General features: G+C 42.2%; 1 protein-coding gene across 6 annotated transcripts in view; it reads left to right on the top strand.

The window, feature by feature from the left end:
• Positions 1-26,020, top strand: part of nectin1b (nectin cell adhesion molecule 1b) — a 142,344-nt gene that overhangs the window by 59,167 nt on the left and 57,157 nt on the right. For 5 of the 6 annotated variants that reach the window (XM_018764803.2, XM_029255693.1, XM_029255694.1 and 2 more), the window contains exon 6: positions 13,306-15,038. The exons of the other annotated variant lie outside the window; for it this stretch is intronic. In XM_018764803.2, the coding sequence (XP_018620319.1) occupies positions 13,306-13,811 (506 nt within the window). In that variant the 3' untranslated portion in view covers positions 13,812-15,038. Of the gene's footprint in view, positions 1-13,305; positions 15,039-26,020 lie in introns of those variants that run through there. 6 annotated transcript variants of the gene reach the window in all.

Genomic DNA, 26,020 nt, shown 5'->3' on the forward strand with positions numbered 1-26,020 from the left:
CGCATAAATATAACCAGAAAAAAAAGATCAAAACCGATACTGTTTCCTGCTTCTGCCATCTATTGCTGGCACAGATTTTCTTGAAATGATGTCTGGCATTCTGCATTATGGAAGACGTTTATAATCAAAGCATGCTCTTGTCTCGCTGATCCCGAGATGTGCGGCTTCTCAAATCACTCAGATTGATACCGGCCGGGTTTGTGGCGACCGTCGCAGTTTCGCTCTGCTTCTAAAGGAGAACTCGGGTTATGTACCGTGTCACGTTGCATTAAGCGTGCCGAAAAGCAGCACGCCCTCCCCCTGCTCCAGGCCCACTCTCTTACTAGTCCCTGAGCACATTCTTGCGCTCGAATCTGTACATGCCCAGTGTTGTACTGCACCAAAAATGTCTGCAGCCAGTCAGTAACAACATAAGCATCTCCAAATCTGTGGAAAAACGATATGCCCGTCGCCCTGTCTCTTTACGCTCCAGAAGTGGCCTGGAACAGAAGATTTGTGTTTTCGTTCATATTATGCAACCTGCCTATTAATAGAATGTGACCTGAGTTCTCCGTTAAACTGAGAGATTTGCGCTGCTCGGTTCTGGTTCTCACGTGCATCGCCGTGCATGCCGACTGCTCCTCCTTCGTCTTCAAGTATGGCTGCGTGGGTCTCGCTTTGCAAGGTTTGCCGCTTGATTTCGGCTCCGTCAGGCTGTCGGAAAGGGACGGGAGCTTATGCCTGCAATGAAAGCGGGCTTTTCGGTAGTGTGTTATTACTATACACTTGAAGCTTTTGTACCGTGGTATAATGGGTCAGGTAACTCGATCAGCGAGAGTACAGGCAAAGGAGATAATGCTGTTCCATTCCATTCCATGTCTTTTTCATAGTTGCTGTCAGTCATTTTCGTACAAGTCATGCGATTGTCACACTTTCGCCAGTGACCTAACCAGGCATCCCGTGTATTCAGTGTATTTAATAAGTGTGTATGTGTGTATGCACGCCACCCGTGATCGCAAAGGTGAAATGGATACACAGTGCTGTGTGTGTGTGTGTGTTGGAAAGGTAAACGTCTGACTAGAGAGTGATGGTTGTAATTAGCATTCACCGAGGTACACATCTCAGAGCACATTTAAGAGGAATGCTGGAGTCCTGTGTGTCAGCGTGAGTATCCTTGCTGGCGGATGCCCTGGAGTCTTTTGGCAGGCCTTTTGTTTTTTATTTATTTTTTTTTTTTATATAAAAGACCTGCAGAAGATGGAGAACGGGCTGCAGCGACAGCGATCCGAAATCAGTTTTCGTTTCGCCGCAGGAGGCCCGCAGACCGCTACTCCGCGACGGCTTTGGCTGTGGATCAGATGTTGTGTTAAGGGCAGATACGATTTGAAGTTGTTTTAAAATTTTGCATGTGACTCGCTGAAATGTTGTTTTCCCTTTTTCTCTCTCCATAGCGGGTTTTTTTCTCCCTCTTTCGAGATTATATTCCGCAGTTTGTGCTGTAAGCGTGCCAGGGAAATTCAGCCATGGAGATGATAGCATTCCAGTCAATGTGGCCTTTGTCTTAAACTGCCTCAATCTGCCAGAGTAACAAAAGCAGCTATAGGCTCATTATTGTAACACACGACAAAAATACAATGGTTTTAACTGTCTGTTGCTGCACGCCTGTTTATTTTCCCTTTTTTAAGTCTAACATCCCCGAGGACGTGCTGTTCCCACTCCCGTCCTGCTGCCAGCCCACTGGATGCGTTCAGAATCCTCCTTCTCTCACTTACACCTCTGGGAATTTTGCAAGGAACTTAATTGCACAATGGCTGGAACAACGGAGCTCTTCATTAGCTGCTGTGCCAAGGCTTTGCTGTACTGCGGGGAGACAGCACTGTATGCGCGGTTTGCTTTTTCAGGCCTCCTCGGGCTATGAAGATACAAATGTGGGGGCCACCCCATTTATTTTCATAAGTCCCATCCGTGCAAAAACGCCTCTTTTCCGCACCGAGCGGTGGATAGATGGCAGGTTTGCACAGACCTGCAGTTTTGTTCATTATGCAAGGACTAGACTAGAACAACAGGGACCATCTGCCAGGTGAACAGCTCCGAAAGGTGTGACATGACAGTAGGCGTTCTCGGCGTCTCCACTGAATGGCGTGGTGCGTCGAGCCCAGCGCGCACACACGCGCGCACACACACACACACACACACACACACACACACACACTTTTGCACCCATTTTAACCTACGGCTTGGCAGTGCCCAAGCATTCAGTCTGACCGTGGTGAAGGTGTTCGGTGTTCGGAGGGACACGAGCGCCCAGCAGCAGTTTGGGAGATGTTCACTGTTCGCCCAGACGCTGATGCTTTCAGCCATTTTCTGGAGCGACGGCAATGATGGACACTACAGCAACACCGTGCTCCTCCAGGCCATGCTCCATTATGCTCCATTAGTACTGGCCGTGTACCGCATGCGGACGGTGATGCCGAATACATCCTGCCACCGCGTCCCCGGCCGCCTGCAGATGTACATCAGGCTAAAAAAGCTGACCATTATAATGAGGTGAAATTTGACAGAATACAGATATGAGCTGGCTGCAAACATTTCATGCCGTCCCGTTCTTTGGAGGCGTGCTTTGCAGCTACCCGTCCCGTTGACATGATAGAAATCGGATAATAAAGTCGGCGACGGGTTTGAGGTCTGCTGCTGGGCTTGAGATACTTGGGCCTGCTGCGATGATGGAGGCAAGAGGTGTTCAATTTGGAAGGGAAGACAGATTTGTGTGTCTCAGTCCTTTACCCAGCTTGCAGCAGCAACAAGGAACAGCATTGCGCTGCTGACTTATCACTGGGGCCAGGTGTGGTCCAGCCCCGGTAGGTCAGCTCCCTCTTCCTCATATGTGGCATTCAGTCATTTATGACCTCTGTATCGACAAAAAGTATAAATATTAAAGAATCATTTCTGGGATTTGTTTTGCTCTTCCAGTCTTGGCAAGACGTGACACAAATCCCCTTTTTACCTTCTTTGGGACGTGTAAACCTTGAATAAGCTAAACCCCAGACCGTCAGCCCGCAAACACACGCCCGCTGCTGCTTTTCTGCACAGTGCACTCCGGGACTGGTTTTTAATTAACGTTACACACAGACACTCAGCCATTTGAATAATGTGCAGGTAAGTTCGGTCGGGGGACGTCAACTGCGCCCTGCCTCGACGGACAGAATATTCCTGAGCAACTCTAAACAATTTATCCTTTTCGTCCCACAAGATTGGAGCTTGATGAAAGAGTTCCTCCCATTTTAATCTGTCTGCTTGTCAAGAGAGACATGTGCAAGGCTCTAGAAACATCTACCAAACATGTTCATATCTTTGGGGCTTATTGGATTCCATAAATCCATTGACATCGCTCCTCTGTAAGAGAGATTGAAACATAGTAAGTTAAAGACCCAGCTTTTTGTTGGAGGCCTATTCATCTACTAATTGAGTATAGTTCACCAAGGTCAACATAAAGGAAAAAACCGAATGAATCGACTGTTCAATCAAGGCTATTTCACTCGGCTAATTTACAAATGCGGCGTACAGCCCTAATGGAAAGTGGGGTAAGTAAAGCCCGACTTTCCTCTGGTGTGACGCTCTCTGTAGGGATTTCAGAATGGGTGGGAGAGTGCAGTCTGATGTGGTTAACCTCTCAAATATTCGCCTCTCATAAAGCAAGTCAGGGAAGGTTGTAATTAAGATAATTAACCTTACAATTTATGGATGGGGTCTTTCGAGTCTAAATTTCTGCACAAAATAACGTGTGGGAATTTAAGCAGAATGTGCACTTATTTGGGAATTTACGGAGAGTCGAATCAATTGTGGGGGTGGGGGTAGCCATTGGGGAAAAAGGCACTTCCAATTTTGTATACCTGCACATTAAAATGAGATCTGGGTGCCGGCTCCACACAGTATTGAATTATCTCTCTAGAACAAACTGTGTATATGCTGTTTCACAGCTTTGCTTCTCTTTCAGGGAAGAGGGGAGGATGGGTATACCACCAGAGTTGTCTTCTAGACCTTAATAATGGGCAGCGGGTCTCTTTGTTGTTAATTGCTTGTTGACTTAAGCACAAAGGGTAAATCTGGACTGCGTAAACAGCCGTCCTCTGCAGGAGCGTCATGTTTTTAAACTGAAACAAAAGGAGGGGGAGAGGTGGCTGTCAAAATACCGTTGTGAAGGACAGATACTGTTGGGTCGTCACGCGGGATAACAGTCCCTGTTATGGACCTGGCGGCTTCCTGTGTGTGTTCCCCAAGCTTGGCTTAGACAAATGGTGCTTTGATAAACACTGACCCTCCTCTCATCTTGTCAGACTTGTTGGAACCTGAATGTTTAGAAGAGCGCTGCAGGGGCCACTGGCCGGGGGGGGGTCATATCTGCCAGGAATCAATGGGCGCGTGGCTGGATTGACAGACACAGGGTTGCCTTGTTGGAAAGCACGAGCAAGCGCCACTGACATCCGTTCACGCTCTCCTGAACAAGCAATCGCGCCTTCCTTTCTGAGACAGCGAAGTTGAGCAGAGAGTCTCACCTCAAGGTGAAAATGAGGTAAATAAAGGAAGTGAGGGGGATTGACAAGTAAATGAACGAAAGCGCTTCAGTGGCTTTAGTATCCGAAATTACTGGAAGAGATGGAGTAAAGCATCTCTTGATCCCAGCAACAGAAGTGAGCAGTGATTACAGCCTTTTAAAAAAAAAATTAAAAAAATAAGTGGCTGAGTCACGCCATGGCTGTCCCTCCTCGACAAGTTGCCTGTCCAAGAAATGCTCGAGAGAGGGAGAGAGGGAACTCGATTTGATGACAAACATTTTAACGCGCGAAGACAAAAGTGCTCCGAGGTCGATCTCCATTTAGACGAGGCGATCTCGTTTGCGGCTACCCTCTGACTTGAGAGAAAATGGCGGTGATTGAAACGGTCGTAGCACGAGCGGCTCGTTTGACTCTCATTAAGTTTGAAATGACATTGCGGTCTTTACCTCCAAAGTAACATCATTGCACTTGCATTGTCAATTTCCAGCGTTTTTTTTTTTCTTTCCTTTTTTTTTTTTTTTTTTTTTTTTTAAACATCTGGCAATTATCCGATTTCAAGAAGCGGCGCTCGGTTCGCATCAGGCCGAACCCCTCTGACTACGCCCGTGTTTTCTAGGTCTTAATTTGTACATTGTTTTCTACGCCCAGGCTGGAAGCAGTATTAAGTCAGCTTATTGCAAGCAACCCCTGTGATGCCGCATGCATTTGTCTTCACCCAATAAGACAGTCTCAGTCTGAATCAGTCTAATAAGCTTAGCACAGTGTCACTCCTGTTAGATCTCTCTGTGCATTATTCATGGACTCAAGGCCTTCGCATGCGAGTTTTATGTATCATTAAACCCAAACTTGTCAAGTAAGCGTCCGCTGTCACGATGCGTTGAGATTTATTTGGATACAGATCTCTGTTGTTTTGCAGCTCGTAGCCCCTGCTCTTTTCCTCAGCTCCGAACCTGTGGATGTGACACTTTGCTTCGTGGCGCGATGCTGCGAGGAAAACGTCTCGCTGGATGGGCTCTCGACGCTTTGTCCCTCATTATCTAAATTAGTCATCGTTGTTCGTTATCGTTCACATTTTAAAATTAAAAAAAAAAAAAAAAAAAGTTTGAAAAAGATTACTAGGAAGGCGATTTGGAATCTTGGATATTCTGGTAACGTTTTATGCGTCTACTCATGTGATGAACATCGGTTCATATGGTGGGAAGAAACAAACTGTACTTAAGAATCACGCGTCTGCATCTAAGTTTCTCTTCCTGCTGATGTAATGCAGACAGTGTATTTTCTATGGGATGTACGTTGCTCTGGAGGAAAGCGTCCGCTAAATGAATACATGTACATGCAAATAAATTTAACAAATATCATGTTACTTACTAAGCATCCATTATGTTATGCCCAATGTGTATGTGCATCTATGGCAAGCCTGCTTCTGGGTGAGCTAGAAAGAAGCAGGATGAGAAGACGGTGCCCCGCGTTTACAGTTTATTTATTTATCGGACACTTTTCTCCAAAGCCACTTATAATGCTGCAATGTAGCTACCTGCATTTTTTTTTACCCATTTATACAGGTGGGCAATTTTTTACTGGTGCAATTTAGGTACGTAAGTACCCTGCTCAACGGTATTAGAGCTGGAGTTGGGATTCAAACCTGCCACCATTGGGTCCAAAGGCAGCAGCGCTAACTACTACACTACCAGCTGTTTTAGAGAAGGCGAAATAAAAAGTGGGCGGAAATGTGTCGGAACACATCGGTGGAGCGCTGGGCAGGGTTAACAAAGCAGGTGCTACCGTGTACCTTGTTGCTCATCCGTGCGGAGCTTGTCCTGGCTCTCCTGGGAAATTATCAAGAGAGTAACAGTGGCAGCAGGGGATGGACTTTGGGGTCCTGTTTGATGTTCAACCTGCTGATTAAGTGCCACTTTCTGTTTCAACACACCAGCAGCTCAACTCCGGTTCGGTCGGCGAATGCACTTCCCGGGTTCTCTTGTAAGAATTCGGGGACGCTATCGGTATGCACTTTGAGTTTATGTCTTTAAAACGGCTGAATATACCCTGTTCTGGAACATGGGCTGCCATTCGTCGTGCGGAGCATGGTACATAAGCGAATGCTCGCTTCGCTTCTGACTTTCAACGAGTCCCTCGGCATCACATAATGGAGAAATGTTGGTCCACCTTAACACAGCCCCCCCCAGATAGTATGTGGGTCCTCTGCAGCACACAAGTATTTTTTTTTCTTCACGGCAGCATTTGATTTGACAACTGAAAACCAGGTGCCGTCCACTTTTCCTGCCTTCCCTTCTTGACATTTCTGTCAGCTCTCTGTGTCTCGTTCGCCGCTCTTCTGTACCTCAGAAAGCTAGCCTAAACAGCCTTATTTGAATCCGCTGTTTTGTGATGTATTGCCTTTTGACATTTACGTTTATTCATTTAGCAGGCGCTTTTCTCCAAAGCAATGTGCGTCTCGCAGAAGAGTACAACGAGTGCATTGCATCGACAGGAGAGATTCGGATGCAGACACGTGATTCTAGAGTACAGTCGATTTGTCACATTCCGTCATAAAAAAAAAAAAAATTACAGGAGTTGCTGCGTAAAAGTTTATCCATTATTCAACAGATTATTTAAAAATTAAAAACAATTTAAACATTAAAAACAAACACTTACACGTTTATCATTGCACTGCAGAGATCGGGGAGAAGTCAGTCCGAAAAGCTGTGAGTTTTGGGACCTATTTTAAATGTAGAGATTCAGCAGTTCTGAGTGAGAGGGGGAGGTCATTCCACCTCATAGGAGTCAGAACCGAAAACCTTTGCACTTTTGATTTTAGACCTTTTATTTTGGGACCACCAAACAGGCAGAGGTGGAGGAGCATAGCCTTGAGTAAATATCATAAAGAAATGCGGTATATCGCATACATCACATATGGGATTTGTAGAAAAAACTTAGAAAGGTCTGACAGGCCGTATAAAATACCAGCCTATCAGAGCTAGAAATTGTGGCACTCCTCATCCCATCTGAATTACTCAAATTATGGAAGCCATTTGAAGGACTCTGGCACACTGAGCAAGGTGAATCATTCAGATGAATTTGCTTCAAGATTTAGACAATGTATGAAGAGTCACTGAACGAAGCTACCATTGTTCAGGGGTTCTGTGCATTTAAAACTGTATTCCGCATCGAGGATTACTTAAGTTTGCAAGACACAAGTTTACGAGAATCGGCTGCTACTAACAAGTAAAATGTTCATCTTAAATTTTATTTGGATTATATGTACCCCACATTTATAAACATCTTACAGACATAGAGCAAAAACCACAAATTAACTTCCTTTCGCATATGGAAGGACCTCCTTCTTGTGTCTTCACATTTGTGTACCCACATGACATGCCTTTATAAATGCATAAAATTAACACCGAATTGCATTTTATACCTATGTTTTAGTGAATGTTCCTAGTGATGATCATTGTTTCCTTGCAAATCATATATGATATGTGCTGTTTGGGGCAACATGGGGTGGGAATATCTCGTCCATGAAAGCACTGGGGTGTAATCAGCCAAATTACGTGATTGTTCACATGCCGGTTTTTAATCAGTGTATAACTTTAGCACAGCAAGAGTGAGGAGAAGGGAAACTGGAGAAGAAGCAAGGACAGCAGATTTTTTCTTTTTATATGTGTTATAGTGGCACAGATAAATTAATGTGTTTAGAATAGTGATACTCCAACCCATTGGTAGTTTTTGTGCATAAAAGCCTTCATTGTCCATTTCACCACCATACCAGGGACCAGTATCCATGTGTGCACCGTACTACACCCCACATTAGGAAATGCATCAGTGGTGTCATATGACCTTTATAATGGACTTATATGGGAAATTTGGTTGTGTGCTTAAAACCAGCTCTATGTAACCAATTCGGAGACCGTTTTTACTTTGATGTGGTAATTTAGCATATTTTTATGAAATATTGGAGAATTTTCTGGGCTACTTGGCCACATTATTATTTCTTTCTTTCTTTATTCTACAATTTAAAGGCCTCAGTCCCCGAAAATTTCAAAGTCAACTTTGTTGTCATTCTGCCTGTAGGTGAGTTATGCATACAGGAGAATGAAATTCCGTTTCTCTTTGTACCTCCGCGCCACACAAAACATGCAGTGCACTTTGCAAAAAGATCAGTACAACAGACAAGTGCAGAAGCAAGACAAGACAGTGCAGGATCTAAAATTTGATTTGCAAGTAGATCTCAAAGTGTTACACCTGTAAATACCGGTAAAGTTGTACAATAGTAAAAGTAAGGTAATGAGAATAAGTATGGAAAAGTGGAAAGATCAGAATGGAAACAACTTTTTGGCAATGTCATTATCACCGTGATATGGCTGTTGAAAATATTCTGTAGCCATGCTGACGCATCTTTACTGAACCACTGCTATGAGCTACTCAGCTCAGTGGCGTTTACCACCCTAGGAACAAATCAGCAAAACGGAGCAAACCAGTGACTCCAACAAACACAGGCACCCCTCCGAAAGGGAAACCCTTTCATGGTACTCACTGCTCTATCATGAAAAGTCAATAGGAAGTATAAAGCCAGGACAGCTGAAGCATCCATATAACTGTTTCTACTGAGGGATCCGCTTACTAAGGGGTCAAGAGCTAAGAGCTCTAAAGTACACAAATTGTACTTATCTTGTCTAGTACAATGGTGCTAATACCATATATGTGGGCTGAAATAGAGGTACAGTTTTAATTTTTACAACACCTTTTATGAGTACTACATTAAATATGATCCATAAAACTGTCTAAATGTTTCAAAAATTGAGTGATTAATGATGTTAAAATACATCTCGGTAAGAGGATTTGAAGGCTATAATTTGTCCTGTCATACATTACAAACCTATCAAAGGCTGTGGATTGAGTTATAGCCTTTCAGCGCTCCGCTGGCACATATTAATCTCAAAGGAATTGGTTGTTGGCGCTCAAGGTAACCTCCCTATCTACATATTCCCAGAGGCTTGTTGGCATCGGCTGTCTTTTGTTGACTGGGGCTGTGTTGGGTTGGGGTTGTGCTCACTTTGAAGATATCCATCAGCCTCTTAGCGGGTGGAGCAGTCTACTTCAACTCACTGTGAAATACAGTTCTATGCCTTGCATGGTGTGTTGGCTGGAAGCCCTTGTCATGTGGAAGGCAAAAAGCCTACAGGTTTTCTGTCATTGTACTTAAGTGTCAGGCTTGGCACAGATTTTTTTGCGTTGCCATTTGCAGGTCCGAGGATAGACTGCTATCCACAAAGAATGTCATTTTAATGGTCATTGCAGCTGTTGTTTTTACTCTACAAACACAGCAGAATGAGAAATCCATGAGTCCTTTACAACGTTCAGAATGTAAAGAAAGGACAGAACTTGATGCTGTGGCAAAGCAGCTGATATATGTCTGTTCTGCACTTTTGGAAACTTCTAAAATATGGACTGTTAGCAATTAGGTGCGGTAAAAGGGTGGTATACACAGGAAGTGGAAAGACGAATTGCATAAAAATGGTGTGCTCACTTTTTTCATTGGATTTGGCAAAGACGCATCTGTTCCCAGGCAGCAGTGACCCTGCTTTGATCTATCATTCATGTGTCCAGCAAAGAATGCGGCCCACCTTACCCAAAAATAATCCCATTAGGAGTCGGATTAAATCCAAGAAACCAATAACTGAGATTCTTGCCATCCTAGCAGGTTAACCAAAAGACTTTGAACTGGAGATGGAAGGACACAGGTTATTCATCTTGCACTTCGCATATTACCCAGTTATGAGGGAATCTTTTCAGTTGACATGAGTTTGGCTTTCAAAAAGATTGAGGATTACAGATATGTACAGCGAGACAATAGCCAGCTCTTCATTCGCAGCACGCCTTAAATATTGTAACTGTCTCCTCAATATCACAAGCAGTCTCTGTGCTGCTTTGTTTCAGCTGTGTGTGAGGATGCGTTACTTGACCGCACGCTGAGAAGAAAAGAAACCAGCAACAGTTTATGGGATGCATTGTCTGAACTAATTATCTATCTCCAGTCTGAGAAATTAGTTTGGTTTTTGGCCCCGGTGGATGGAAGCTGAATGTCGATCTTTCAGCAGTCTCATTTGGGGATAAAGTAGAAACAGCATGGTGGTAAAGTTGTATATAACGCTGGTCCCTCTACTGCTATGCTTTGTTTCCCACATTACCGTAGCCAGTCTCATTGTGCGCCTCGTCCTTAGCAGAAACTCCATCATTGAGGATAATAGATGAAGTTCGAAGAAAGCCATTTTGATCACGCCTCGCCTCGCCCTATTTCCAGGGAACCTTTTAAGGTGTCCTCTTATTCATTTCTCCCTTTTTTTGTTCATACTAACTGCTCTGTATTGTAGTTTCACCCCATTTAGATGAGAGCAGTTTCTGAGAATGGCTTTGATCATTTTAACGTAACCATTCTGCGAAAAAGAAAAAAAAAAAAAATCTTTCAGGCATTGAAAGAACTGAAGAGGCTGCAATTTGTCCATATCAGGAGATGGGAAGTTACGAGAAAGGGGACAAAGACAAGGAAATGCATTTCTTTCTTTACTCTAAAAAAACAGTCACCATATGGTAATTTAGTAAGTAGTGCGTTAGTGTGCCATGCTAATGTGTGTGCTAATGGACAATGCTTGTCGTATTTCAAAAACCAATGATTTTTCTCGACAGGTGGCGGTACTGCCTCGGGTTTTGCAACTCAACTTGTTTCATAACTGTCGTCCTAGCACTGTTTTTGTAGTTGCTGGGGTTCGGTGACATATCAAAATTTCACTTACCACGGTGCCACCAATGCCATTTTAAGATCTGCATCCTTATTCCATAATAACATATGTTGATGGAAAATGAGAAGCATTAATAATGATGTGTCAGGTGTCAGTCCTGCTTCGTGCTCTGCGATGTCATTACTGAGTGTGCCTGCAGTGCATAAGAGTTCCATGGAGACGGGTTGTGAGCACAGTGTTTTTTTTTTCCTCTGTTAACAATGAAATGAGGAGACAGCTTCTACCGGCTCATCAGTTTGAAACACGGGTCGATGATTTTCCGCTAGTTACTAGCTATGGCATTCAAATGCAAAAAATGAAGTATCTGCATTAGTAAAAATACTCCAGCAGCATCAAAAACTAAAATAACATAGACAAAGTATGAACTATGCTAATGCAATTATGCACCACAGTGTTGCCTAAAATAAAACATAGCTGTTTAACAAAAAGAAAATGAAGTTATGGCTCGAGTACTTCAAACACTTTTTTTTGACCAGATTGGATGCCATATTGAGACATTGAATAGTATTACATGAAAAAAATACAGTATTTAGTTATGTGCAATTGTCTATGATCTTCAGTTATGTGCAAATCTATGAAAATGACATTTACTATGAAAAAGTCATATTTTTCCTTTTTTGAATTACTTTCTTTATGCTGTGCAAATGACCTCACATTATGGCTGATTATCTTATATTAGGACTGGCTAATTTTTGGCATGGTACACCATGTTTCTATTGAAAATCAAAAAAAAAAAAAAGAAATTTTAAACCTTTTGTCTTGGGCAGACTCCCATGTCCAGCGGTAGTGCAATGCAGTGAAAAGGCTGTGTGTTTGTGGAGCGCAGAGATTTGCAAGACTGATGCAAAGTTTGACGGTGTGTCGGAGTGCCTATCCTCTCCCAGGCTGAACAAAATTTTTAAAAGTGACAGTGCAGGCTGATATGACTCATGTTTGACAGTCAGACTGATGGAGGACCAGGTGAACATTTCTCATCATGCACATGTCAGTATACCTGATTTTGCACTCATACACCTTTGGATTCAGTTATTCTTGATAGTTCAATAGATGCAGTTTCGTTTGTTTGCAGCTCTTTTTAAATGTTAAAAATATATGCATCCTTAGGAGGTTTTCAGCATTTATATCTCTGTTAGAAATGTTTGACTGTGGTATTTGTAAATCTCCATCTTCAGCATGTAATCCATTTTGTTCACTGCAATAGGCTGTGGGACTGAAGAACATTAACTTGGCTCTTGTGATTAGGTGTTAAATACACCTGGCATTCATGGCTTTTTAGGAACATGTTACGGTACTCGTGTGCATCCATGATTTTCATTTTCCAGAGTTACCTGTTTCAAATTCATTTCCACTGATCTGTGTCATCATATTAACACAGAGCTGCCCAGATATTGTAAGCAATAGCAAATATTTTGAGTGATGCGTAGTGATTTGAAGGCGCGGAGTTTAGCAGCGTTTCTGTGTGGTTAGAAAATGAAATTTACTGCAGCTAAGTATATATTTTTTTAAATGTTATTTAAGTTTGCCAAAGAATTATGAAATAAACTGGAGGTTGGAAGACTTTGATGCGGTTGAAGTCATTTATGTGATTTGGAAGAGCTGAAAAATTGCCGAAGGATGGCTTTCTTAAATTGTTACGCTCAGTGTGCTTTTCTTTGTGTTTGGGGGAAAAGGAAAATCTCTTTTAGTTTTATTTCTATTTCTGTGGTGGCAGTTTGGCTGTGTGTAGTAATGGCTGCTTGGTTGCTTTGCATGGTTTCTCCAAGCGACGGATGCGCGTTGTCATGGCCACTGCTTGCTCTGCGAATGAAGTGGTTTCGGGGGTGGGCGAGATGCATCCCCTTCTTTTCCCTTGGCTTTTCCTTACCTCTCACCCTTCCTCCACCCCCCCACCCCCCACACACACACACAAAGCACACCTCCTCCCACAAGAGCACTGACACAATGTCCCCTTCCATCTGTCTTTTCCTACCCAGAATACCCTAACAATCCTCCACCCGGGGGCCGCGAGAACCCGCGGGACCAGCAGGGTCCTGGTGCTGCCATCGGGGGTGCGGTAGGGGGCGTGGTTCTGCTGGGCGTTGCCGCCGCCCTCCTGTTTGTCTTCCTCCGCCGGCGGCAGCACACCTTCAAGGGCGACTACAGCACAAAGAAGCATGTATTCGGGAATGGCTACAGCAAGGCAGGCAGTGCACCCGCTCACCCGCCGCTACCCACCAGCCTGCAGTACCCTGATGACTCGGACGACGAGAAGAAGCCTGCACAAATGGGGGGCTCAGGCTCCTTTGAGGGTGGTGATCGGGCCTTCGGCAATGATGCCGAGGACCTGAAGAGGCCATACTTCACGGTGGAAGAGGGCGAGAGCCGCGAGTACGATGAACGGACCCTCGCATTCCAGTACGACCCCGAACCCGAGATTGCAGATGACATGGTCTCTCAAACCGATGGTTCGGTCATTTCGAAAAAAGAGTGGTATGTGTAGGGGCATGTGAAACCAAACCACCACCTCCTTCCTTCCCACCGTTCACCGCACCACACCCTGCTCACCCGTCACGTTCAGTCAATCCCCGACCCCCAACATCTCCAGTTCCATCTCTCATTTAATCCCACGCCTTGATGCTTCAACACAGCCACCCATCCCTCATTGACTCCCCCATTCAGACCCTTTAAAAAATCAATGTGACATCAAGGTATTTTAAAATATTAAACAATTCTGCTCATGAAAAGGCTAATAAATGGCCAGTCGCCATGGACTTTTCAATCCAGGAAACTGGTTGCTTGATAATAATTGTGCATTATTTTTTGTCTTAAGATTTTTTCGTTCATGTTATTATAAATGTATCAATTGTGTAAAAAAAAAAAAAGAAACCTTTTATCTTAGGATGGGCAGCGCTGAACATATGTGGTGAAAGTTATACACTGGATGTATGATATTTCCGATTGACAATGGATTTACTGTTTAGAGTTTTTGTAATCATTTTTGCTTCATTTTAGTGAGAAGGTTATGCTAACAGACAGCACTGAGCAGTGTAGGAGGTACAGTATGAGCACTGCTCCCTGGGTAGGCCACCCAACTGAGAGCGTCTCGTCTGCGTTTTCACTGAACCACCAGACGAGCGAGAAACCCTCTCCTCTCCTTCCAGGATCTGACTTTCCTTCTGCCAGCAGGGATTACTCCTAATCCAGACCTGAGAACGTGTTACAGTTTCCTGGCTTTTCACAAATTAAGAGTGTATCGCAAGCCAGTAATAGCTAATGATTACTCTCTATTAGGTATGTGCAGTATAAACCCTCCAGTGCACATGACCCTGTTACAGTGGGCCTTGGCACCGGTTTTCTCAGCGCCGTGCGTGTCTGAGCACACGAATGCTAGGCATCACACAAATCTCAACTTTTCATTTAAAGATGCTACATGTTTTCAGCTTTAGGCTCTCTGGTCCCAGCTCTGCAAAGAGGAAGCGCTGCATTGCTGCTGCACACGGGGTAGGGCCATAGTCCACATTAGGAGACAGGAACGCAGTGGAGAAGAGTGTCGTATGGTGCCAATGTGAATGTTCATTTCTGAATCTTGATCCACCTGACATCACCCTTTCTCTGGCAAAAATATGCCTAATACCGTGTCAGCGATCTCTCGACCATATCCATCTCCATGTGCATAAACTTGAAGCATTACACCCTCTGACTGGTCATATCCTATTGCAGAACAGAATGTTGGCTTGATTATGGTTTTGTTTTCCGTTTTTCTTAAGAGTTTTTGCATTGACAATGGTTTGCTTTCATGTCAGTGGTTTAACACGATGAAAAGATGAAACCTTGAAATGCTTTAATGCACTGTAAGGTTTGAATCATTCAGCCTTTGGACATTAATGATGTTGTCACGCGTTAACACACTCCTGCCTTGGGACATGGTCTTTTTCATGACCATATTCCACGGGCCTGGCCTGTATCTGCCCGTACGCAAAGGACACACACGTGGGAACAGGATAAAAACAGTGAACACAGTCTATGTGCCACGATGTTGAACAAGTGTTCCCTGGGTCATATAAGAGAAGAGCTGATTTTTTTTTTCACCACTTTTTAAAGCTTCACTTCTCTTTTACAAATGAGATTGTACTGCATGAATAAGGGGGGGGGGGTCAAAGAACAGGTTTGCCCAAAAGCGTTTTCCATTATGGAGCTCACAAATCCTTAGGTATTGTCAAAAATTCATAGCTTGTACAGTACCTGGTGTAAGTTCTTGCTCCGATTCACCAGTTATGGTACAACAGCTTTTTCCAGGTGAAAAAGGAACTGAAACGAGTGTGAAGCTCTGTCCACCTGGTACGAATAAGCCTTATTGTGTGTGCATGTGTATATAAGTGTGCGTGAGGATTTTCCTCTGCGTTACGCCATAGTGTGTGTCTTTTGTGTTCACCCTGAAAAAGTAAACTGTCTGCCAATGATTGTACAGAGTGGGGTTTGGCGTTGAGGAATTGTGGGGAGGTGCTCTGAGAGCAGTGATCCACGGACAGAGATCTCAATCTAAGGACAAAAACGAGGCTGCAAGTGTGTTAACTTTTCTCCCACACACAAGTATGACATAAACAAAATGTATAACTTTGGAGTTATGATAGTTATTTGTCACCGATGTTATTCCTCAGCGTGGAGTTTGCAACAGTGTTCCAGAACCCCACAAGCTCTCTGTAATTTAGTAACCATGACAATAATCGCAGGAATTGACTGTACAGAAAAAAAGTCACTGTAATTTACAATGTCAGTTTCATACTTCATTTTCCATAGTTGCCTTGATTCATGTAAAAAAAAAAATAAAAATATTCTAATGTAATTACCATGCAAAAAAAAAGTATCTGAATGGGACTACGTATAGAATATTACAGCACTGAGGACCATTTTGTGAAACATTGTGTTTACATTATTAAAATGCTTAGACAAATCTCAGTCCCGATGAAACATGAGTTTGTGTACGAGTCGATGAAATAAATGTGTAGAATGTTTTACCTGAAATGTCGGTACTGTTAATCCAGGAAATATTCAACGAAAAAAACGGAACATCTCGCATTGGATTTCAGAGTTGCCTTGTGGGTGACCAAAAAACATTTCAGACAAAAAAAAAAAAAAAAATGCACAAAATATTGTGATCGTTGATGCAACTGTGCACAGTGAATTTGAGTTTCTTTTCATTGTAGACGTCTCAAAATTGAATTAATTGCATTCAAAGTCCTTTCGGGGTGTTGTTTTTCTTCTCACTGCAGAGAAATTGACTTTGCGTTTTTGAAGGTTAGGTTGGTTATTAGGCCTTTTGATATTGTCTGTCCAAAACTGATGTTTTTATTTTTCGAATATTCTTGAGTCAAGTAATGAAGTGAGGGTCATTACGTAAAAGATGAGAGTAGTTTTACAATTACATGGGCATAGAAAAGGCTTTCTTCATTCCATTGTTTGCTTTATTAGCTACTACTGTACTGTAGGTACATTCAGCAGTTTCTTTTATTTTTTCATTTGTATGACTTGTGTAGAGCATATAAAAATAACAGTGAATGAAACAGGCAGGCACTGTTACAAACCCCATTTGGGAATTTACTACGTTTTCATTTTCTTTTCTTTTTTTTTTTGATGGGACCTTGTTTTTATAGTTATTCAATCATTTTGCTGTCTGATCTTGTCTGTACACCTCCTACTCCACAGCTTATTATTTTACTGGAAATAATGGGGGTAACATTATGGTTTTATTTTACTCTGCCTTACACTTTTCAAGCATTACAGTACGTGTATAGTAGTCTTGTAAGAGTTGCACAGCTAACGTACCAGCTTAGTGTGAACATCAAGTGAGCATCTAGTTCAGATAAATTCCTGAAACAATATATACCTATAAAGGATCCCAGGAAAAGCACATGAAGATAATTCCTTCACTGAACTTGGAGAACTGTTTGCATTTGATAACTGGATTTGCTCTAAACCGTTAAATGTTTTAAATTGCCATCTATGTTTGGTGCCATGTAAATAGAAAAATTAAAAAAATGTATTGTTTACCAGTTTTGTACTGTTTACAAGTTTTCACTTGTAAATGCCAACAGTACCAGTACAGCTGCAGCTTTCTTAATGCTAACGGTTCAGTACTTAAAAACATAAAGCCTGAATTTTTAACATGTTAATTTTCATATCATATTCCTACAAAATATACAGTGAAATGGTCAAATGGGTTCTTTGTTTTTTTTTCGCTCTTTTTGTTTTCCAAGTATTCTCTATTTTAGTGTTGTCAGAAGAAGTGAGTAAATTGTCTCGTACAGTTCTTAAAGTATACAAAGGTAATCTGTGCCGTCATGTGAAAAACTCCTTTGGAATGTGATGGACACATTCGCTCAGATGAAATTTTAGTTACATTTCACAGTATGTGCTGCTAGTAGAGCTACGTTTCGACAACACCGGCACAGTAATTGCATTGTACTGTTTCAACATTGCCTGCTTGACTGTAATGCCTGATGTCGTTTCGATGGGCCTTGCAACACAAGGTTCCTCACGAGCACATGCCCCGGACTGCGGCACAGGGGAGGAAACTTGAGCCAAACCCAGACAGAGCGGTCATGGAGCTGCAGGCACCACAGTGCCGAGATCAGCTTGGCGCTCATTAGAAGGCAGGTCCGAGATCCGTTGCAGCTGCTGCTGTTCGTTCACAGAAAGATCCCTTTTGTACCCCAGCACTTGGCTTTGAAGGCGTATTCAGTGTTGGCTGGACGGGGTGTTCAATAGTGACCGAGTAGAATGACGAGGTTTCAGCTTTCTCTGATGAATTTTTATTTGATCCACTTTTTTTCCCTCCTTTTTGAGAACCTGACAACAGTCCTGTAAATAAGTGGTTTTGACATACTGTACAATATGCTCCACTGTAGGAGCTGGTTGTGACTCTTTTACTATGTGAGTGGTATTGTGTTTGTAAGTCAGAGGGTACATTGCAGTCATGTTTTTACCGTGGTTTGTACTGAACGGAGGTAAAATCTGACCCTTTTACCGCCATTTGGTGTCTTTCACACAGCTGTTGGAAGCATACTACAAGAGCTGCATTTTATAACGTCAGCGCAACTGATGGTAATAAATGCATTATTATTTTTATTTTCTTATGATTTTTACTTAAGATGTGTACAGTTGAAGGTCCATTCGAGTTGTCCACAATAAAAAGGCATTACCTTGCAGTGAACTTTCGTCTTTGTATGCGCCTCACTCTCCCACTTGAACATGTTGATGCAACAATGAAGTTCCTAAGTGTGTATTGTTATTTCTGATCATATAAACATCATGATTTTCAAAAATAAACAGATTAAATAAACTGACATCTCATGATACAGGCATTAAAGTTATGAATTTTAAAACAGATTGTTCTGTTTATTTTTTAATTTTATTTATTCACTAGACTTACCTTGAAAAATTAAAAAATAAAAACCTTTGTTTACACATCTAGCCATTAGTTGTCTGTAAATCACACCCATACAGCGAAGGAATGTGGTACAGCACTGAACAAACTTGCGTGGAATTAACAACTTGTGTCTGGTACTCCTAAATGTTGGGGATAATAATAATAATAACCCCATATGGGACAAGCGGTTCTGAGAACGAACGAACAAATAATAATAATAATAATAATAATGGGATAAATCAGTAAATAATTACTATTAAAATTTATAGAGACAAAGTATTATTTTCAGCCGTTTTACACTGGTTTTACACTGGTTTTTAATGTTGCTGAACACTGAAAAAATCTTAAGTTTTATAGCATATAAAATTTGTTAAAAGTTTATTATAGGCGTATTCGAGACTTACAGAACTTGCTCAGTGAATAATCAGACACACCTCTCTCATTTCTCTTTCAATGTTATTGCCCTACCCAAGGTATCTAGGATATGCTTTGGAACCCATTGACCCCACATAGGACGATAATAAGAATGGAATAAATAAAGCCATACACTGAATTCTTAATTCGTTATTATTTTATCTGAGGTTTTCAGAGAACCTGAACAAACAATGTACTATTAAACTTGTATTGATTGTGACATAGTGGTGGGATTTACGAACAAATTAACTTACAAAGAAACTTCCGTTCCAGCTGCGTTTGTTAGCTGAGCATCCAGTGTATTATTACATAGCAAACCAACATGACTAAAAAATTACGCAATCTACCCTGGAGAAAAAAATCATGATTCAGACATGTGAATCTACACTGCACTAGAATTTTTCCTTACATACACATTTTGAAGCACAACATCGGTGTTGCGTTTGTGCCTTTTTATTTTCAGACATGTTCCCTTTTTCTCCTCCACAAAGGTGTTTGTTGTCGCATCAGAAGTCGAATGTCGCAGATTCAGGGTAAAGGTTTCTAGCTTGAATCCTCAGCCTCTTCTGTGCTAAGTCACAAAACTTAAATGAGCACACAACCCTTGTACAAATTTGAATGACCAAGACACGACCTGAATTCCACTCTCTCATGTTATGGTAACTCTGTGTAGTATTGCAGGGAATGTTGTGCATATGAGTAAAGCATAAGGATTATGTAACTTGCAATAGAGTAACTAGTTTCGGCCTTAAGCATTGTAATAAATGTAACCTAAAACGATTTCATTGATTGACAAATTGTCCTAAACGAGTTATCAGAAGCTATGACCTCTGGTGTGCTTTTTTTATTGATCTTATCAGGTTTAGCTCAGAAAGTTCATGTTCCTTCATGTGTACATATAACAGTATTTCTATTTGTGAACCATATAATTACCATTGACATCACACACATTTCACAGTTACCAAAATTTACAACTCACCATGAACCGCCACAATGACTTACAGAGCATTTCGGATCATTGAGGGTTTCTAAAGGATTACACAGGCAAACAACAGTGATTAACTGTGATTTTTTTTTCTTTTTTTAATGAACTGAATGAGACAGTCTCACATAGCCAAGTCTTCAAGTTTCTAAACAGCGCTGTCTGTGTGGAGTTTGTGTTTTGCCTAAAGATGCGCTGTCCACGTTGCCCTTAAATGCCCCAAACAGTGACTTCACAGGGTGCGTGTGTGTCTGTGTGCATATGCCGTGATGGCCTAGATACCAAGCCTTACGGCCCTTTTTATTCCGCTGTGGCGCACTGGGTCACCTCGACTATGGCTGGCTGAGAATTACTCATCATGGATTTTGTTCACAAATCTCTCTTCTGCAGGTTTACATTTTTTAAAAATCTGATTCAGTATTTGTACGGTGTTGTGTGATAGGGAGGGGGCGCGGTGGCGCAGTGGGTTGGACCACAGTCCTACTCTCCAGTGAGTCTGGGGTTCGAGTCCCGCTTGGGGTGCCTTGCGACGGACTGGCGTCCCGTCCTGGGTGTGTCCCCTCCCCCTCTGGCCTTACGCCATGTGTTGCCGGGTAGGCTCCGGTTCCCCCGTGACCCCTATGGGACAAGCGGTTCTGAAAATGTGTGTGTGTGTGTGTGTGTGTGTGTGTGTGTGTGTGTGTGTGTGTGTGTGTGTGTGTGTGTGTGTGTGTGTGATAGGGAGCCCTGCTGCAAACATGCGCATATCCTTTTTGGCTTAAGTTGCATTGGAGGGATTGCACCTGGCCAAGGAGAACATGAAGACCCCCCCTTCTTTAGTCGACCATAAATGGGGACGAGAGGTGAGGATGAGGTGAGGTCGAAGTTCCCACATCAACAACAGTCCATCCCAATCCCAACAACACCTAAGAAATGTCCTGAAAGTTAACAGTGTTCATTCTCCTGAATGAATCTGGTTTGACTGTGTGTGATTAGATATTCTTTTGCATGCTTATAAAATCTTCTTTCTTCCATAGGTTTTTTTTTCTAAAAGCTTAGCTCCTTATTAGTTGTATACATATGTTACTCGTATAGTTAAAAATTACATTGTGTATTCATTCTATAAATAAATATTAATATTTTCATATCAGGTTTTTTTATGCGTATCCATAAATTTCTTGTTTCTATTATAGTAATTAAAGTGTTTTTGCAGTATATCTGTATTTATGCAGACATTTTTGGCAGGTTTCACGTAATAAAAAATACAATGAAACATTGCTTGATGCTGTTGGTTTGTGCAATTAATTGAAATGTTATCCAAGACCAATTAGAGCTGTGGCAGATGTTCTTTAGTAATTGGCAATGTGGTTAAATGAAATAAACAATTAGTAGAAGAGGCTGATGAATAGATGTAGGTATCGTTTTAAATTTGTCTCACAAATTGCAAATGCTCTGAGTCACCAAGCAGTGTGCTGGTTGAGTGGATGGTTTAATCTGTTTGGTGATGTCACACTATGTGTCTGCACAGATCAGAGCCTTGTAGTATCTTTAGAGTAACAGGGAAATGTATGGCACTAGATGCTTTACTTTACATTTTATCAGTGCTTATATATGCACATGTTGTTTGTTTGCTTATGTCTGAAGATTCCTCAAAGATCCAGACCAAAACCTGGGTATTTTGCAGGACAGTCATCCTCTGTATTTGCTATGAGCAGTGTAATTGGCATGTAAATGGATCCCTTAATAGTTTGGTATTAAAATCTTACATATAAAAGTGAAATAAATACATTTCTAGAAAACAGTAAAAATAGTTTTCTACATGCAACATGGATAAAATTCAATTTTAGACACTATAAAGGTAACACATTTTTGAATTACACATAGTTGAATATGAAAACAGGATGAGATTGAATCATAGTGCTTAGTAATAATGTGTTAATACAGTTACTGTACAAGTGGGATCATATAGTTGTAATGCATACATAGCAGTTTAAACAACAGGAGTTATACAGTACAGGAAGAGCTGTAAAGGTTTCAGGTAGGATTGATTTTGCACTTCTAATAAACAGGTGAAACAGCCAATGTCGTAGGTCAGGTGTTTTGATGGAGTTTTAGACTTTTATTTTGAATTTTAGTTCATTTCATATAACAAGAAAAAGAAGGACTACAAAGGACCCCTTTCAGTTAATTGGCAGGGTAAGAAAAAAAAAAGATTTTGGGAAACTTAATTTATAGTGGGGGGGTGGTGGTGCAAGTGGGTTGGACCGGGTCCTGTTCTCCAGTGGGTCTGGGGTTCGAGTCCTGCTTGTGGTGCCTTGTGACAGACTGGTGTCCCGTCCCCCTCCGGCCTTATGCCCTGTGTTACTGGGTAGGCTCTGGTTCCCCGCAACCCCGTATGGGACAAGCAGTTCCGAAAATGTGTGTGTGTGTGTGTGTAAAATTTGTAGTGGCTAATATGGAAAATTTTATTTCTTTCATGGGGACAGCTGGTTGCATAGTGGTTACGGCTGCAGTCTTTGCACCCAAAGGTTGCAGGTTTTAATGATGCCTCTTGCTGTAGTACTCTTGAGCTACTTACTTACCCTAAATTGCTCCAGTAAAAATTACCCAGCTGTACAAATGAGTAAATAATTGTAGGGAGATTAACATTGTAAGTCACTTTGGAGAAAAGTGTCAGCTCAGTGAGTAAATGTAAATATGAAGGCTTTAGAAAGCCATGACTTTTTTCCAATTGAGAGGTTGCAGGTATCTCTGAATATTCAGACAGTATGAAATCCACATAATGCATAATGGGATTTATACATTGTGTTGAGTGAACTTTTAGATTCACTGTTTTCTCTTCACTTGCTACAAGGCTTGTATTGGGAAGTTTAGCCTACTCAATTTTGTTATTAATTAATTAATTATGCATTTTTTTTCTGAAACTCACCATTGAATAAGAACCTTATTTATAAATTATGTTTTTCAGTTGCAATTATTTAGCTATTTTATTGCCTAACATACTTTCATCTAAAGGCCCTTAAACACATTGAGGTACATTGTTGTATTACGTGTTGTTTTGAGCTTGAGATCCCTTTATGATTGCTAAAGCATTTTAGGTTACGTACATGTGGTTTAGTCATGGGACCACAGCGGTGCAGCGGCACAGCAGGTTTGGCCGGGTCCTGCTCTCCAGTGGGTCTGGAGTTCGAGTCCTGCTTGGGGTGCCTTGTGAGAGACTGGTGTCCTATCCTCTGTGTGTCCCCTCCAGCCTCATGCCCTAAGTTGCCGGGTTAGGCTCTGGCTCACCACATCCCCGTTCGGGACAAGTAGCTTCTGCCAGTGTGCGTGTATACTTGGCTTATATTTATTGTTTCCTGAGCCCAAATCCAGTTGTTATTTTGAACCCAAGTCCAATGATTTAATGCTACCTGATGTTTGATTTTCGCTTCTTCGCATGTGAATACTCCAGATAGTTGCCCTGTTCAAGCTGCCACCTTCCTCTGTGGTCCATGTAATGAGTAAGGGATGAGAGCAAAGCCAAGACGCCCCCAGCCTCGATATCCGACTGCGCATTAGCGCTCCCCAATTAAACGCAAACACCGTGAGGAGAGCGATAAAGGGACTAATCGCCGTGGCGAGGAGCAGCTGACAGTCTGTCGAAGAGGCGGCTCACTGGCAGTGCAGGGACACTGCACAGCCACTTCCAGCTCTGAAGCTCTCGGAGGTTAAGGCTGAGCCCTACCACCATTCATAAGAATCTCAGTGGGCCTGACCTCCTATGAAGAGGTGGCCTTTTCTCTGAGGTGGAACTATACTTTAATCTAACAAGAAACGAGGCTTCTCATATGTTCTGATTCAAGGGTAGCAGAAGTTTCACTTTTAAAATAATTTAAAGACAATTCTACCATGTAAGTGTTTTAATTCCAAATGTACAATGTTATAATTAATAATGCTTTATGACAATAACACCTCTGTCTACATTTATTTTTATTCAGTTAGCTGACACTTTTCTCCAAAGCGATTTATAATGTAATGCTGCTTATAGTTATGTATCCATTTATACAGCTGGGTTCTTTTTTTACTGGAGCAATTTACCTTTAGCTAGCAGATGTTTTTCTCCAGAGCGACTTCTAATGAACTCTATGTAGTGTTACCAGCCAACACACCTTATTCACCAAGGTGACTTACACTGCCAGATACACTACTTACAAAGAGTCACTCATCCATACATCAGTGGGACAAACTCTCTCTGTCACTCACACACTGTGGGTGAACCTGAACATCATGTCTTTGGAGTGTGGGAGGCAACCAGAGGACTCGTAAGAAACCATGTCTGTGAAGAAAATGTAAACTCAGACCGAGTGTATACGCACAGACTGAGCAGGGATCGAACCCATGTCCTCTTACACCACCCAGGCACTGTGAGACAGCACACACACACACACACACACACACATTTTCAGAACCGCTTGTCCCATACGGGGTCACGGGGAACCGGAGCCTAACCCGGCAACTCAGGGCGCAAGGCTGGAGGGGGAGGGGACACACCCAGGACGGGACGCCAGTCCGTCGCAAGGCACCCCAAGCGGGACTCGAACCCCAGACCCACCGGAGAGCAGGACTGTGGTCCAACCCACTGCGCCACCACACCCCCTCTGTGAGACAGCAACGCTAGTTAATTTAGGGTAAGCTAAACCTAACCCTCCTCCTCCAGACTGGGCAATAGCTTCTTTCCTCAGGCTGTGAGAATCCTCAACAGCACAAACCCCCAGACCATCCGCATATCCATCTCCTGACATAACTGATTTCCCCCCATATAAAAGTCTGTACTAGTTACTTGAAAAAAGCACATGCCACTTTGTACAAGGCACGTCACTTTAAACAAATAACAATATAGTTAAAACAGTTCTTTAATTTATTTATTCAATTCATTAATATATCACTGCTCCAGTAGCTAGTGTCCAGTGTTTCTAGTCTAGTCTCCCATGTCTAATGTCTGTTGTATTTTTCTTTTTTACAGACTGCGCTGTATGTTCTATGTGACACAGAGATCCAAAGAGAAACGGAATTTCATTCTCTTGTATGCGTAATTCACATATAGAAAGAATGACAATAAAGTTGACTTTGACTTTGATTAAGTACCTTGCTCAAGGGTACTGCAACTGGAGGCTGGATTCAGATCTGATTTGGGTCTAAAGGCAGCAGCTTTAATCACTACCCTACATGCTGTCCCTGTCTAAAATAGTTTAATAATATATAACATTTAATTGTTATGATAATTTTTCGCAGACATTTAAGTATTTAGAAAATTATATGTGTGTATTTGTATGTTGTTGTTTAAAATGTCTCACATTTGGTTGAAAGTCCTTGTCTGAAACTACTGCGAAAAATAGCATGGAGTGAAAAGCATTTTTCTGAGTTAAAATGACTTCTTTTGTTAAAATACTCATAGTGTCAGTAGTACATCCATATGGCTCAGCCTTGAGAAGTTCTGTTTGAGACTAATATTGCAGTTACTCTGTTGCCAGCTGTATTAGAGCATTACTATGAGTTGCTCTTTGCCATGTAAAGTGATTGACTGTATGTTTAAAGGTGCACATATGGGCCATTTCTCCACAGTTTTATTTGTGTTCCATGGAAAGACCATCTTGTCCTATATGAAAGAGGAGTTGGCCAGTGTTTCTGGAAATGGGAGACCTGCTGCTGGTGTCTACCTGGTCTGTCTCCAGACTCAGGCTGCGTGTCTGTGATTTGTGTCCAGTTTCCATCCTGTGTCCTCAAGGCCAGGATGCCTACAGAGCCAAAAACTCTGTCTGTCAGTCTGTCCATCTTCTCAAGCACTCATCCCTTGAGAGGGGCTTCTGGGGGTGCCGTGGTCCAGGCCTCCCAGCGTTCTGCCAAGTTCTGACAGCAAATAGCTCACCAG

The sequence above is a fragment of the Scleropages formosus genome, chromosome 10 (assembly GCF_900964775.1).
Source record: "Scleropages formosus chromosome 10, fSclFor1.1, whole genome shotgun sequence".
In the NCBI taxonomy this organism is placed as follows: Eukaryota; Metazoa; Chordata; class Actinopteri; order Osteoglossiformes; family Osteoglossidae; genus Scleropages; species Scleropages formosus.